The sequence below is a fragment of the Prionailurus bengalensis genome, chromosome A1, assembly GCF_016509475.1.
Source record: "Prionailurus bengalensis isolate Pbe53 chromosome A1, Fcat_Pben_1.1_paternal_pri, whole genome shotgun sequence".
In the NCBI taxonomy this organism is placed as follows: domain Eukaryota; kingdom Metazoa; phylum Chordata; class Mammalia; order Carnivora; family Felidae; genus Prionailurus; species Prionailurus bengalensis.
The window spans coordinates 95,422,533-95,440,063 of record NC_057343.1 but is presented as its reverse complement, the minus strand read 5'-3'; the positions used below and the strand labels follow the sequence as shown (position 1 = coordinate 95,440,063).

Here is a 17,531-nt window from a genome sequence, read left to right as displayed (position 1 = left end):
AACAAGTTCCAAGCTGACAGCATGGAGCCTGCTTGGGATTCTCTCTCTCCCTTTCTCTCTGCCCCTCCCCCGCTCATGCTCTCTCTCAAAATAAATAAATAAACTTAAAAAAATAATTATACAGAAAGTCATGCTTGACTCAAATTAATCTCTAAGTCTCTATCATTTTCTCCTCTCCTCCTCTCCCTCTGTCTGTCTCTCTGGAAACAACACAGAACAGATATTTCATTTCATAAAAAATCCAACTGATAGTATTGCTTTTAGAGGCAACCATACTCACATTTATATATAGTCAAAGCATAAAACACTGTGGACTTCAACTAATTCTAAAACATAAAAATTTTATTGACTAAAATTAACATATTTACAGAAATAAAGTGTCAAAGGTATCTGTTTCAAAATTTTAAGGATACCCATATTTCACACTCACTACAATTATTTTTACTTACGATCTGAATCTGTCTTCCATACTATGAAGTGAATCATTATTAACTTGCAGTACAAAGAAAAGAGCACAAAAACCTAGACTATTATTAAATCATTACACTCAGAGAAAAAATTAAAGTGCACAGAGAAGCTCACACTGGAATCAACTGATGTGCCACAACCAGCTCTAGTTTAAATTTCTTTCCTATGTTACTTCCCAACCAAACATACTCATTATAGTCAAGGAAAAAGGAAGTATCTGATTGCATTTGGTTCTGTTCTTGCTTTTGTTAATATAAATAGCCGCGTTCTGTATTCAGAGGTACACATTATACTTTGCATCCATGGACTATCCACGAACCCTCCTTGATACATAAAGGTGTCATCAAAATGTAAAAAATAAACAGGTCAGGCAATAAAGCAAAAACAAGACAATAAAAACAGTATGGTATTTACTGCTGTTTCCTTTATTTTTTTCCCTTAAAATTTAAAAAATGTTTTTATTTATTTTTGAGAGAGACGGACAGAGCATGAGCAGGGGAGTGGCAGAGAGAGAGGGAAACAGAGAATCCCAAAGCAGGCTCCAGGCTCTGAGCTGTCAGCAGAGAGCCTGACGCAGGGCTCGAACTCCCAAACTGTGAGATCACGACCTGAGCGGAAATCGGAGGCTTAACCAAATGAGCCACCCAAGCACCCCTATTGCTGTTTCCTTTAAAGCAAAAGTATTCTTAACAACTGTTTGCTGCTGGTTCAAAGAACGAGGGGATGTGTCCTAGAAGCTCTGGAAACAATGATCTCCCTTGGCGGTTATTTCTCTCAGAAGTGATAAGCCGGGTAATTTACAAGAAGAAAGCTACTGAATCCTTCTGAAAACACAACCTGGCAGTCTATCTTCAGGGCGGAATGATGAGGTGGCAAGAGTGTGATGGGGAAACCAGTCTTCGAGAACATCACGTCAGAGAATCCAGCTGTGCTTGTATGGTCTCCAGCTATTTATAAAGATAAAACAAGAGAACAAGTTGCTGAAAGCAGAGAAATGCTATGAAGGTTTGTTCAGAAACTTGCAAATAGAAGGTAAAGAATGGCAGTGGCAACCGTGCATATTAAATCCATTTACACAGCAACAGATGAAGCACGCAGAAAAGTTTTCTTCTTATGTGAAGATATTACAATTTAAGTTTGCAAATTTGTAAAGGAGGATTTCTAAACATGGTTTGGGGTGTCTGGGTGGCTTAGTCAGTTAAGCATCCGACTTGGCTCAGGTCATGGCCTCACAGTTTGTGAGTTTGAGCCCCGTGTCAGGCTCTGGGCTGATGGCTTGGAGCATGGCGCCCGCTTCAGATTCTGTGTCTTCCTCTCTCTCTGACCCCATTTGTGCGTGCTCGCTCTCTCTCTCAAAAATAACTAGACATTAAAAAAAAAAAAACCTGGGGCACCTGGGTGGCTCAGTCTGTTGAGCATCCAACTTGGTTCAGGTCATGATCCCACAGTTCATGAGTTTGAGCCCCACATAAGGCTCTGTGCTGATGGCTTGGAGCCTGGAGCCTGCTTCAGATTCTGTGTCTCCTTCTCTCTCTTTGCCCCTCCACTCGTTCTCTCTCTCTCTCTCAAAAATAAAAAAAAAAAATACACTTAAAAAAAAAGGGTAAATACAGTTTTAAATATACTCATCTGTTTTAATTTAAGTGATCACTACACAAGATTTTTGAAGGTGGGGAAGAGGAGGAAGGGGAGTACTTTTCCCTGGATTACAAAGTCAGTATTTGTAAAGAAACATAACATGCACTCAAAGTTAAATCTTTACAGCTTGGCACCTCCCTTTTTCCTTGGGCCCAGAATTAAAATATTTAATGTTAAATTATAAAGTGCCAGTGTGGCTAGGTACCACATAGTTCATTCCTTAATGCTTTACATTAAAGTAATAATCCTATTGCCTTAATTAAAACCATTTCCACTTTCTTCCTGATTTAGGCTGTCAGATTCTCTCCATCTCCGCAAAGCTTCCTGCTGTGAAACATAAGGCGTTTACAAGGGATGTTTAAAGAACTTAGCGCCATAATAGGGCATTTAAAAATAAGGATTCATAAAAATGAAGGAAACATTATGCAAAACCCCACACAGCAGAAATTATTTGAAAAATACAGACCTTGTTATAGAAATCAAACAACTCCTGGTGACTGAATTCCACAAGAACTTTCTCCATGCTCTGCAAGGAAGAACAAGAAAGAAGAAAGAATTCAGTTGTACGCAATTTGCATTGCATTTTTTTTTTTCTTTCTCTCTCTGGCTGGCCCCAGAAGATGCCCTATTATTCTCTGAGTGGTTTAAAACAAAACAAAACAAAACAAAACAAAACAAAACAAAACAAAACAAAACACTCACCTGCTCTACTCAACCCCACCGTTCCTAGAACTCACAGCTGCACTTAATAATGCTCCACTTTTAGCAAAAGGTTTCAACTCTAGAGGGACATCTGTTCTTTAAAGTTGACTCCATAGAGGTTAATAAAATATAAGCCGGCAAGAGAACAATTTCATTATCTTTTTTTTTTTTCTAGACCGAGATACATGAGATTGTATTTCATTTTTCTCAGCAGTCCATTTGAAATCGAGTAAATACCATCACACAAAGACATTGGAGGCGGCACATCTGATTGAACTCATCTAGGCATTAATGCCTCCCGTCAGCACAGCTGCTGCCTCTACGCATTAATCTAGCAGTTATGATCTTAACATGCTGAGATGGTTACCTTTCCTAATGTACGGACTCAGCAAAAGTTCGCAATTAACATGACAGCTTCAAAGCAGAGACTGAAACACGCTCCTTCCTTTTGCTCCAGACGTGACGGGGAACCTTCCTGGGTGCTGTGAGCACCAAGGAATACTGTGCACGTACGTGTGATGGTGCAGCAAAGTGCAGCGGTAATCCAGCCCACCCCAACCTACTTTTGGTTCGTTTTGTAAACTGAAGCATCACTTTGAGTAGTTTCTGAAGATCGGCTAAACATGTCTTTATTTTTATTTGTTTTTAATTTAAATTCAAGTTAGTTAACAAACAGTGTAGTCTTGGTTTCAGGAGCAGAACCCAGTGATTCCTCTCTTACATATGACACCCCGTGCTCATCGCAAAAAGTGCCCTTTTAATGCCCATCACACATTTAGCTCATCCCCCACCTCCTCTGCAACAACCCTTAGTTTGTTCTCTGTACTTAAGAGTCTCTTATGATTTGTCTCTTTACTCAAGGTGCCTTTGGGAAGTGAAAGTTAATAAGGAGAAAAAGCCAAGGACGTGCTACCCGCTCTGACCAGACTGGCACCAGGGAAGGCACCTGGGTGGCTCAGTTAGCTAAGTGACTGACTTCAGCTCAGGTCTTGATCTCACTGTTCAAGGGTTCGAGCCCCGTGTCGGGCTCTATGCTGACAGCTTGGAGCCTGGAGCCTGCTTCAGATTCTATGTCTCCCTCTCTCTCTGCCCCTCCCCGCTCATGCTCTTTCTCTCTCTCTCTCAAAAACAAATAACATTAAAAAAAAAAAAAAACAAACCCAAAAACAGGCACCAGGAACTGAAGAACTGGACAAATGTTGAAAACGACATTAATTCATGTACTTAATCGCTTGTGATCATTTCCAACATTCTCTTAATTCTACTTCTCAGTTTCTATGGCTACTTTTTTTCCCTTTGTTTTATCTGTTGGGGTTTTTTTTTTCCTGATTTCTTTTTTTAAATTTATTTACTTATTTATTTATTCTGAAAGAGACAGAGACAGCACAAGCAGGGTAGGGGCAGAGAGAAGGAGAGAAAGAGAATCCCAAGCAGGCTCTGTGCTGCCAGCGCAGAACCTGATGCAGGGCTTACACCTTACACCTAAAGGAACATGAGACCATGATCTGAGCCAAAACCAAGAGTCAGAGGCTCAACCAAGTGACCACCGAGGCATCCCGGTTTTAAGGATTTCCATTTCTGTTGACAAAGCCAGCATTTTCAAAACAAGTTCACTCCAGCACACCTCAGGAGAGTCGATGGGGCTATCTTCAGATACGGCATTTCCTTTTTCAAAAAGCCAAGGCACCGGGGCGCCTGGGTGGCTCAGTCAGTTAAGCGTCCGACTTCAGCTCAGGTCACGATCTCGTGGTCCGTGGGTTCGAGCCCCGCGTCGGGCTCTGGGCTGATGGCACAGAGCCTGGAGCCTGTTTCCGATTCTGTGTCTCCCTCTCTCTCTGCCCCTCCCCCGTTCATCCTCTCTCTCTGTCTCAAAAGTAAATGTTAAAAAAAAAAATTAAAAAAAAAAAAAAGCCAAGGCACAGAGGATCAAATTCCACACTTCTTCCTTTTCTCTTGTAACACCTACTGAAATAGTTAAACTTTAAAATGAATAAGGACACAAAGCTGCTTTAAAGCCTCATCCTTTAAATGATTTAAAAAAAAAAAAAAAAGTAGTAGGCTAACTGCCACACATCATTCAACCCCAAAGGTTGAGATCAGCATTATCTAGCAGTGCTGTATTTCTTTCCAGCAGTTAAAGGGAGAGGGCAGGCCTCAGTTTACCCTATGGAAAATCAAGGCAAGTTCATTACTCTCTCCACAATCCAACTGTTAGGAGGGACTGAAGACTGAATTAGTATGTGAACAAGTGATTTGTTGTATGGACACTTACAGGTAGTGGTTAAGCTAGGTTCTTGTTTCCTGAATTTTGCTTTGTTTCGAGGTAGTGTTTTTCTAAAATGTTACACTGAGGAAAGGGAAGGAAGGCAACTTTGAAAACATACTTCTTGAAATAACAATAGCTAAAATGATGTGTGTACATACACACACACATGTGAGTATGTGTATGTATGTATACATATATGTATACATTGGGAGAGATATGTATATATTGTCTTGGTTTATTGAAATACTTAGCCCCAAGAAGGGAAAATGCTGATACCTGAGATAAAATATGCAAAGAACTTATACTGATGTCTGGTACGTATAATCACTGGTAGCCATTATCATTATCATTTCCCATTCAACCTGCAATGATTGAGGGAAGACCAGGAGAAATCTGGAGAATACAGGAATGGTTTTAAGTGTTTCATATCTATGTGTATAGAGATTATCCTTAGAATTTGAGAAGCTATGTTTACCCAAGTGGTGGCCAAGGACAGTTGTTTTAGGGGGGTCATGATGGAATTTAGTTGTGTAGGACAAAAAGGAAAGGGGGGCTGGCGAAAACTCAATTCCATAATGTCATGCTCTGACATGAACTTCATGGAGTCCAAGAATTCTAAATTCAAATCTTTCCTTCTGGGACATTACTGAAGGTATATTATCACAAAAAGAGCATAGATCGCATCTATTTAATAGTTTGAGAGCTTTATTTACGACATTAAATTTTGGTATATGGCCCATGGCCTCCATTTTTACTCATGCTTTAGGTCCCGCACAGATTAGGAACAGGTGTGGTCAAATCTTTCCTTGGACCATGACATTTTTCAGAGGAAAACACACTCTGAGCTTTATTTGAGAATGTAATTAGAAAGTCACAAATGTGCTTTATCAAACCACAATCAACTCTCTACCTGCACTGCTCATTCTGCAGAGAATGTATGGAAGATTCTTTTCACTAAGGAAGCATGTTTTCAAACAACTTCTCTTTAGTTTCATGTCCGGTCACAAATCAGTGGCAGTCCAGACCCAACAAAAATGCAAGAAATGCATTAAGTTAAATGTCAGTCCAATTATTGGTATTTCAGGGGTGCTTGTGCTTGGACTGTCTAGCTCTGTAAACACTCCAAGACTTTGACTCAACTCATGGTTCATTAATATCTTTGTTAAGGCAAGAAGAGAAAATGAAACTGAAATTCAAAAATGCCATCTCAGCTATCAGTAGCAACTCTAACAATAGGCTTTCAGAAGGACTATGTAGAAAATCCTGGCTACTGTAGTTTTATAGGCTGTATTTGACAATGGGTTTAAATATCCATGTGCTTCCTGTCTATCACTGTCAATAGATAACGAGACTTGACTATTTGGTCCTATTTTTTTTCCCCTAAAGAGTCAGAAAGATAGTCTGGATAATAAAAAGTAGCCTGTTATGTCATAGTAAATAAGAAGAGAAATATCTTTGTGACATAAAACTACAGTGGCAAATAATCACAATGCACTGTCATCTTGTCAATCATATACGGTAAGTATTTTAAACTTGAACTACATACCTCTAAATCACACATGTGTATTTTTCATATGTGTGCATATATATACACATCTTTAGATAGTACTGTGCCTCACTTTTTACATAGTCAAATGTTTAGGAAAAAGTTTATGAGAACATTATATCCCCATTCTTCCAGTAATTAGATATAAAAGATATTTACATATAAGGCAAACTATATTTTAAGTTAAAAGAATTTAAAAAAATGATAATTCTAACAGAGAGTTTATACTGTCTTCCAGAGGAATATAATAACTAGGTAAGTACTAAAAATTATTTCTGGAAGGGCTTTTCATTGCTTGTGTGTTTAACAGGCCTATCAATGGATACTGCTATTATCCAGGATAGCTCATGGGTAACATTTACTAGATTTGGTGGAAAAAAAAAAAAAAGAAGTAAATTCAGACATAAAGGAAGAAAATGACAGTAATACAATAATAGTAGGGGACTTTAGCAACCCACTTACTTCGATGGATAGATCATCTAGACAGAAAATCAATAAGAAACACTGGCCTTAAACAACACATTACATCAGTTGGACTTAACTGACATATAAAACATTCTACCCCCAAACAGAATACATATTCTTCTGAAGTGCACATGGAACATGTTGTAGGAAAGGTTGCATGTTAGGTCACAAAACAAGTCTTAATAAATTTAAGAAGACTGAAATCATATCAAGCATCTTTTCCTACCATAATGGTATGAAAATAAAATCAATGACAAGAAGAGAACTGGAAAAACCACAAACATGTGGAGGCTAAACAACATGATAATAAACAAACAATGAGACAACAGAGAAAGAATAAATAAATACCATGAGACAAATAAAGATGGGAACACAACAGTTCAAAATCTATGGGACACAGGAAAAATACTTTAAGAGGGAAGTTTATGGCAATACATACCCATCCTAAGAAACGAGAAAAAATTTAAGACAAACAATCTAACCTTACACCTAAAGGAACTAGAAAGAGAACAAGCAAAACCCAAAGTTAGTATAAGGAAGAAAATAATAAATATCAAAGTGGAAATACATGAAATAGAGACAAAAAAAAAAAATCAACGAAACTAAGAGCTAGTTCTTTGAAAAGACAAACAAAATTGTTAAACTTTTAGCCAGACTCCTCAAGAAAAAAAAAAGAGAGGGCCCAAATAAATGAAATCAGAAAGGAAAGGGGAGAAATTACAACTAATTCTGCAGAAATACATAAGACACTACTACAAACAATTATATGCCAAAAAAATGGGATAACCTAGAACAAATGGGTAAATTCCTAGAAACATACAATCTTCCAAGACTCAGTCCAGAAGAAATAGAATATGTTGACTCATGACTAGTATTGAAATTCAATCAGTAAAAAAATAAACAAAACAAAAAAACCTCCCTAGAAACAAAAGTCCAGGACCTGATAGCTTCACAGGTGAATTCTACCAAATATTTAAAGAAGAGTTAATACCTACCCTTCTGAAACTATTCCAAGGAAGAAGGAATGCTTCCAGACAATGCTTCTGTGAGGCCAGCATTACCCACATACTAAAATCAGACAAAGCCACCATAAAAAAAGAACACTACAGACCATTATCCCTGAGGAACATTGATACAAAAATCCTCAACAACATATTAGCAACTGATTTTAACCATACATTAAAAGGATCACACGCCATGGTCAGGTAGAACTTATTCCCAGAATGCAAAGATGGTTGAACATCACCAATTAATCAGTGTGGTACACCACACTAACAAAAAAGGATAAAAATCATATGATCATCTCAATAGGTGCAGGAGATGTATTAGATAAAATTCAACATATAAGTATGATAAAAAGTCCCAACAGAGTGGATACAGAGGGAATGTACCTATGATAGACCCACAGTAAACATCTTACTCAGTGGTGAAAAGCTGATAGCTTTTCCTCTTAAGATCAGTAAGAGCCAAGGATGCCACTCTAGCCACTTTTATTCAACACAGTATTAGAAGTTCTAGCCAAAGTATTTGTACAAGAAAAAGGAATAAAAAGCATCCAAATTGAAAAAGAAGACGTAAAACTGTCACTATTAGCAGATGACATGATACTAAATATATAGAACCTTAATAAAAGACTCCACCAAAAAACTATTAGAGCTAATAAATTCAATAAAGTTGAAGGATACAAAATTAACATATATAAGTCTGTATATACAATATGCATAAATGTAATTGTATAACTTATGTAATATATATAAATTGTAATCTATACAATTACAACAAAATATCAGAGGGACACCTCGGTGGCTCAGTTGGTTAAGCATCCAACTTTGGCACAGGACATGATCTCACAGTTTGTGAGTTCAAGCCCTGCATTGGGCCCTGTGCGGACAGCTCAGAGCTGGGGCCTACTTCAGATTCTGTGGCTCTCTCTCTCTCTCTGCCCCTCCCCTGCTTGTGCTCTATCACTCTCAACAATAAATAGTAATAAAAAAAATAATACAACAAAATAACAGAAAGAGAAATTTAAAAAACAATACTATTCACAATTGCTTCAAAAGGAATAAAATACCTAGTAATAAATCTAATCAAGGAGGTAAAAGAGCTGTACTCTAAGAACTACAACACAGTGATGAAAGAAATAACATCATTGAAATGTTATTACCCAAAGCGATCTGCAGGTTCAATGCAATTCCTATCAAAATATCAATGGCACCTTTCACAGAAACAGAACAAACAATCCTAAAATTTGCATGGAACCAAAAAAGACCCCAAATAACTTAAAGCAATCTTGGATAAGAAAAATGGAACTAGAGGTATCACAATCCCAGATATCAAGATATAGTACAAAGCTGTAGTCATCAACCCAGCATGGCAGTGGCACATAAGTAGACACATACATAAACAGAACAGAACGGAGAGGCCAGAAATACTATGCTTGTACAGTCAATTAGTCTTCAAAAAAGGAGTCAAGGGCATACAACAGAGGAAAGACAGTCTCTTCAATAAATGGTGTTGGGGAACCAGGACAACTTCATGCTAAAGAATAAAACTGGACCACCTTCTTACACCATATACAAAAATAAACTCCAAACAGACTAAAGACTTAAATATTAAGACTGAAAATCATAAAACTACCAGGAGAAAACACAGGCAGTAAGCTCTTAGAAATCAGTCTGAGCATTATTATTTTGGCTCTGTCTCCCCATGCAAGGGCAGTAAGAGCAAAAGTAGGCAAATGGGACCACATCAAACTACAAAGATTTTGTACGGTCAAGGAAACCATCAACAACAACAACAAAAAGCAAGCTACTGAGTGAGAGAAGATACTGCAAATGATATAACTGACAAGGGGTTAATAACCAAAACATATAAAAAAACTCACACAACCACCAGCAAAACCCCAAACATTATGATTAAAAAATGGGCAGAGGAACAGAATAGACATTTCTCCAGATGGCCTACAGACGCATGAAAAGATGCTCAACATCACTAGTCATCAGGGAAATGCAAATCAAAACCACAACGAAATACCACCTCACGACTTGTCAGAATGGCCATTAACAAAAAGACAAGAAACAACAAGTGTTGGTGAGGATGAGGAGGAAAGGGAACCCTCATGCACTGTTGGTGGAAATATAAATTGGTGCAGCCGCAACAGAAAACAGTATGAAGTTTCCTCAAAAAATTAAAAATAGACCCACCATTTGCTATGGTCTAGTAAATCCAATTCTGGATGTTTATGGAAAAAACAAAACAAAAAAAAACCAACCCAACAAAAAACAAATCACCAATCTGAAGAGATACATTCACACCTATGTTCACTGAACATTATTTATAATAGCCAAGATATGGAAGCAACCTAAATATCCATCAACAGATGAATGGAGAAGATATGGTGTATATATATTCACCAGGGAATATTACTCATAAAAAACAATGAAATCTTACCTTTTTTGAAAACATGGATGGGCCTAGAGGGTATTATGGTAAGTGAAATAAGACAGAAAGACAGAACAGAAAGACAAATAGTATGTAATTTCACTTATAAGTGGAATATAAAAACTAAAACAAACGAACAAACAGAACAGAAAGAGACTCATAGATACAGAGGACAATCTGGTGATCGCCAGTGGGCAGAGCAGGGAGGGGTAGGTGAAACAGGGAAAGGGGATTAAAAGGTACAAAAAACTTTCATTTATAAAATAAGTAAGACATAGGAACACTATGTACAGCATAGGGAATATAGTTAATAATATGTACTAATTATGTATGGTGACAGATGGTAGCTCGATTTATCATGGTGATCACTTTGTAATGTACAAAAAGGGGATCACTAATGTTGCATAACTGAAACTACAGTCGACCCTTGATCAACATGGGGGTTAGGGGTGCTGGCCCCCCATGTAGTGGAAAATCCATATGTAACATTTGACTCTGTCAAAACTTAACTACTAATAGCCCACTGTTGGCCGGAAGTTCATTAATGTATATTCTGTAAGCTACATGAGCTATATACTGCTTTTACTTTATATACTATATGTATGTACCATAAAGTAAGCTACAAAAAAGGAAACGTTAAGGAAATCACAAGGAAGAGAAAACACATTTACAGTGCTATACTATATTTAAGAAGAAAAATCTGTACATAAGTGGACTGGCACAGTTCAAACTCATATTGTTCAAGGGTTAACTATAACATAGTATTGCACATCAACTATATTTTAAGAAAAAGAAAAGAAAAGAAAATTCACCCTAGGGCTTTAGCTGTAATGGGTAACTCCCAGGAAAACTCTTCATAGAGATGGACCACATACGTCCCACAAAAATTGTTTGGTTGTATGTTTTTATATCATTCCCTTTTCCTGTTAATATGGATAACATTTAATTCCATAAATGTGATTTTATTTATTTATTTATTTATTTAATTTAATTTAATTTAATTTAATTTAATTTAATTTAATTTAATTTGAGGGAGAGAGACAGACAGACAGAAAGAGTACACATGAGCGAGGGAGAGGGGCAGAGGGAGAGAGAAAATTCCAAGCAGGCTCCATACTCAATGTGGCTTGACACTGGGCTCAATTCCACGACCCTGGGATCAAGATCGAAGCCAAAACCAAGAGTTGGATCCTCAACTGACTGAGCCACCCAGACGCCCCATAAATGTGATTTTAAATAGAAAGCATTGCAGTTGTTTTTCTCACACGAATAAAGAACAGGCTCATGTGGTTATATACATTCTCAAAGTCCTGACACTGGTAACATTTCAAAACACTTTCACCTACATTACCTCGCATTAACTTTAAAATAGTCCAAGGAGGTGGGCATGTCATACAATATGACCCTTTAACAGATGAGGGCACAGAGGCACACTGTGGTAAGAAAGCCACCTAAGGAAAACAACCATGCAACAATGGGCACAGATGAGGGCACAGAGGCACACTGTGGTAAGAAAGCCACCTAAGGAAAACAACCATGTAACAATGGGCAATGAACTAGAAGAGTCAGAGCTGGAAATTAAGGCCTATTCAGGACTGTTTCTTAATGTGACACAAAATACAGAGAACAGTATCAATAGGTAAATGTCACTAGGAAAAAAAGGGAAGTAATTTATGATAGCCAACTAGGTCAAGATATTATTATACATTCCCTTCCACATAAATGAAGAATTTTTCAAACATAAAAGTGAAGTCGGTAAATAAGATAGTTGTGTGTGTGTGTGTGTGTGTGTGTGTGTGTGTGTGTGTGTGTGTGTGTTAGTTTGCTTTGTTGCTACTGTTTGGTTGGGAGGAGAGAGGGTGGGTGATTTGTATGGAGTCATCCACACTACTGAATGGTCCCTTTTTTGAGACAAAAGTACCAGTACTCAAGATGTTTTGCAGGCTATTGTAAAAAAAATTTTTTTAATGTTTACTTATTTTTGAGAGAGACAAAGACAGAATGTGAGTGGGTTAGGGGCAGAGAGAGAGGGAGACACAGAAGCAGAAGTAGGCTCCAGGCTCTGAGCTGTCAACACAGAGCCCGATGAGGGTCTCGAACTCACGAGCTGTGAGATCATGACCTGAGCCAAAGTCAGATGCTCAACCGACTGAGCCACCCAGGCGCCCCTTTGCAGGCTATTATAAATGATACTTACTCATGTGACAAAAAAGCAGAATAACGTTTTTCTTATTCTACACAATCCTCCTAGATCTTTTTTTTTAATGTTTATTTTGAGAGGGAGCACGTGCATGCATCAGTGGTGGAAAGGCAGAGAGAGAGGGGGAGAGAGAATCCCAAGCAGACTCCGCACTGCCAGCCCAGAGCCTGATAAAGGGCTCGATCTCATGACCATGAGATCATGACCTGACCCAAAATCTAGAGTCAGACACTTAACCGACTGAGCCACCCAAGCACCCCTCGGATCCAACTTTCTGGTTTTATTTCCCACAAGGCCCTCTCGCCACCACCCTCCACCCCTGCCCACCAAAAGACCTCTGTGCTCTAAGCAAACTATTGTACTCATTCTCTCCCCGATATCCTACACTTTCCTGCCTGTTTTTATTCATGTGGTCTCCTCCTTCCAGATGGACTGTACTTCTAAATGGTAAGTCAAGACAAAAAAGCTAAAAGAAAATACTTGCAAACTTCTCCATAATCTTGGCATATATAGAGACTCCTTTAAAAAGACATGAAGATATGTGTTAGTTCACAAGTAAGCTGTGAGCAGATATACCAACTCTAAAGAAAATGACTAATAAATGAAAATATATTAAAATCTAAAACTTCCATTCATCAGGACACATCAAAAGACTAAAAGGTAAGCCACAGAGACTCAATCAAGAATATACAAAAATTACTACAAATTAATGAAAAAAGAGGCAAAACGCCATTGAAAAGTGGACAAGAACATGTACCCAATCATTGCGTTGTACATCCAAAACTAACACAGAGTTGTGCCAATTATACCTCATTAAGGCAAAAAAGAAAGCCACCTGGGTGGCAGTGTTAGGCTGCAGTGAAGAAAGAAACTATCAATTCTAGGCACTACATATACATTTACATAATGAGCCACAGAGACAAACTATCATGATGCCAGATGAGATTCTTAAAAGGGACTCCAGCTAATGTGCTGCCCTGGAAACCTGGCTCTGGGGGGAATACAAGTGGGAAAGAAACTAACAATTACAGACAGTCCTCCTCTTGGTAGGTTTCCCGGAAGTTTCCCTGCAGAGAGGGGTACCTCCAGGCTGCTCAAGAGTGCCCTGGCTTGACAGTCTTGCTCTGATAAAAAAAAACAACAACAAAAACAAAAGAAGACAAGAAAAAAGAAAGAAGAAAAAAAAAAAAGACAAGAGACTTGATCAGTCACTTCGCAAAAGTTGAAGTCCAAAGAGCCAAAACCACAGTAACACATATTAGTAACCATACTGCTGGAAGGAGTGGAAATCTGTATAATTATTGTGAAAACTTCTTTGGTATAATTTACTAGAGCTGAATATACTCATGCCCCATTACATCCAAATTTACGCCTAAGTATGAGCGTTGTGCTCAATAGAAATGTGCACATTTGGACACCATGAAACAGGTATGAGAATGCTGATAGCACCAATATTCAAAAGAACCAAAAAATGGAAGTAACGAGTTTCTTTCAACAGAAGAATGTATAAATCAACTGTAGTACAGCAACAATGCAGACATGAAAATAAACTAGAGCTAAATACGACAGCATGCATGACTCTCAAACATAATGTTAAAAGTCAGAGGAAGGCACAGAAGACACATTGATTGGTTTCATTTATGTGGGGATTTAAAAAACAATAGTAAAAAAGGTTTCAGAGACAAACGATTGGGTGGTACAACCATCCAAGCTATAAAGTAACAAAGCAACAAAGATGTTACCAGAAGTATCTGAATAGTGATCACCTCTGGGTGACTGGAGAAAGGAGGTCATAATTGAGGGGAGGCCATTCTGACATAATGGCAATAATGTATATATTTCTCGATCTTGGTGGTGGGTAAAAGGTGCTTTTTTTTTTCTTATGACAAATCACTGTACTCTTTTTCTGTATGTGTGCTATATTTTCCCAGTTAAAAAAAAAAAAGAATGGCATTGCTAGGTGTAAAATTCATTCATTCATTCTTACTCAACAAATACGAATTAAAAGCCTACAAGGGTTGTTCTAGGCACTACATACACATTTACATATTGAGCGACAGAGACAAAAATGTCCCACTTTCTAGTTGATGAAGACAGAAAACAAGATTTGTGATAATAATAACGGTAACAATCCATATACATACATGTAGAAATGTCTGTTGGTGTTAAGTGCTAGGAAGAAAAAGCAAGGATAGAGAATGTGTGTTTGGAGGTAGGAGGAGATTCAGTGGTAGGTGGTCAGAAAAGGTCTCACTGAAATGGTGACATGTGAGTTAAGATTTAAAAGAAGTGAGGAAGAAAAAAGACAATTCACAGAATGGAAGAAAATACTGCAAATCACTGTCTAATAAGAGTCTAATACCAAGAATATATAAAGAATTCTTATAATTCAACAACAAAAAGACAAGCCCAATTAAAAAAATTTTTTTAATGTTTGTTTATTTTTGAGAGAGAGACAGAGACAGAGTGCAAGTGGGAGAGGGGCAGAGAGAGAGGGAGAGACAGAATCTGAAGCAGATTCCAGGCTCTAAGCTCTCAGCACAGAGCCTGACGTGGGGCTCAAACCCACAAACCCAGAGATCATGACCTGAGCTGAAGTCGGATGCTTAATTGACTGAGTGACCCAGGCGCCCCAAGCCCAATTTTAAAAAGGCAAAGGACTGGAACAGACATTTCTTCAAAAAAGATATGCAAATGGTTAAGTAAGCACATGAAAAGATATTCGACATCCTAAGTCATTAGGGAAATGCAAATCAAAACTGCAATGAGACAGCTCTTCACACTTAGTAAGAAGGATATACGGTAAAACCTTGGATTGGGAGTAACTTGTCCTGCGAGTGTTCCACAAGACGAGCAAACATTTCTGATAAATTTTTTAATTTGATAAATGACTGACGTCTCACAATACAAGTAGTATGTGATGCTGAATGTCACATGATCACAGCTGAGCCAACGGTTTTTGAAATTCGCTTTGATATGAGCACTATGGATTACAACCATGTTTCCGAAATGCACTGTGCTCGCAAACCAAGGTTTTACTGTTATTTTTTTTAAATGGGGAGGGGGGGTGGAGAACAAGTGTTGGTGAGGACACAGGGAAATTGGAATCCACAAACATTGCTAGTGAGAATATAGAATGGTGCAGCAGCTGTGGAAAGCACTGGCCATTCCTGAAAAAGTTAAAGAAAGAATTTCCATATGACCCAGCAATTCCACTCCTGGGCATCCACCTGAAAGGAATGAAAAGAGGAACTCAAACAGATACTTGTGCACCAATGTTTCCGGTATCTTTTCAACAGTATTTTAAGGTAATATGTTGACCTAATGACAGTTAAGATTTCGATGAAAAGATAGGAGTGGAGGTAAGACCATAAGGAACATAGAGACATTACTCAGAGTAGTACATTCTGTACATGTTTACTCCTCCATTGACCATCAGTTTAGGCCCTGTTGTGGGCTGAGTTGTGTCTCACTCCAATTCACATTGAAATCCTAACCCCCAGTACCTCAAAATGTAATTGTGTATAGTGTCAGCGTCTTACAGAGGTAATGAAGGCAAAATGAGGTCATGTGGATGGAAGTCCAGTCCAACATGACTGGTATCCTTGTAAGAACAGGAAATTAGGACCCAGACACACACACAGAGGGACAACCATGTGAAGACACTGGGGGAAGATGCCACCTACCAGCCAAAGATACGGGCCTTAGAAGAAACCAATCCTAATGACATGGTGACCTCAAAACTTCTCATCTCCAGGCTGTGAGTACATAAATTTGTTTTTTAAGCTACCCAGTCAGATGTACTCTGTTATGGAGGTCCTGCCAAACTAAGATAAGCCCCAACACCTCTTTGGGGATGGACAGAAGATCTGTCCTCTAAGAACAATGGAAAGCCACTGGAGAGTTTTAAGTATAAAAATTATATGATTACATCTACATATTAACAAGTGCCCTTGGCTTCTATTCCCCTCACTCCCCTGCCTTGGCTTTTCTTTTCTTTTTTCATTTTTTAAAGTTTGTTTGTTTGTTTATCTATAAGTGGGGGGGGGAGGCGGCGAGAAGATTTGAAGAAGGAGATAGAGAGAAAGAGAATCCCAAGTAGGCTCTGCACTGTCAGTGCAGAACCCAATGCGGGGCTCGAACTCACAAGCTGTGGGACCATGGCCTGAGCCAAAAACAAGAGTTGGACGCTTAACTGACTGAGTCACTCAGGCGCTCCATGGTTTTTACTTCTAAATGGAGTTGGCCAAACTGGATGTGAGAAACCAATGAGGAGGCTACTGCATTAGTCCCGGCAAAAGACAGTAATTTGATCTAATGTGATGGCAATGGTGATAAAGAAAAGTAGAAAAACTTGAGATGTGGATTAGAGGTAGAAGAGACAGTACTTGGTGACAGATTTGAACGGAGGTGTGTGTGTGAAGGAACAATAGTCAGAATGACTCTCAGGTTTCTGGCAAGAGAAAGTGGACAGAGGCAGTGGAGATAAGGAAACTCTAGAGAAGATCTGAAGAAGGAGAGCATCAAAGGGGCAGTTTAGGACACAATTAGCTTGATATGTCTGTGAGACTTCCCTGAAAATAAATGAAATAAGTCTATGAAGCCAAAAAAGAGACTTAGGTAAGAGACATACATTTGATATTTCCATATTATATGTTGATATTTAAAACTGCAAGACTGCAGGATGCCCAGCTGGCTCAGTTGGTAAAGCGTGTGACTCTGGATCTCAGGGTTGTGACTTCAAGCCCTATGCTGGGCATGAAGCCTACTTAAAAAACAAAACAAAAAACCCCAGCAAGAGTAGA

The 17,531-nt window shown here is 38.4% G+C and overlaps 1 protein-coding gene across 1 annotated transcript in view; it reads right to left on the bottom strand.

Annotated features, from left to right (window-relative positions):
* Nucleotides 1-321: 321 nt before the first annotated feature.
* The window catches only part of COMMD10 (COMM domain containing 10), a 217,287-nt gene continuing 200,077 nt past the window's right edge, over nucleotides 322-17,531 (bottom strand). The window contains exons 6-7 of the mRNA XM_043570240.1: nucleotides 2,573-2,632; nucleotides 322-1,415 (exon numbers count right to left, since the gene is read on the bottom strand). Coding sequence (XP_043426175.1) covers nucleotides 1,377-1,415; nucleotides 2,573-2,632 — 99 coding nt within the window. The 3' untranslated portion in view covers nucleotides 322-1,376. The remainder of the gene's footprint in view (nucleotides 1,416-2,572; nucleotides 2,633-17,531) is intronic.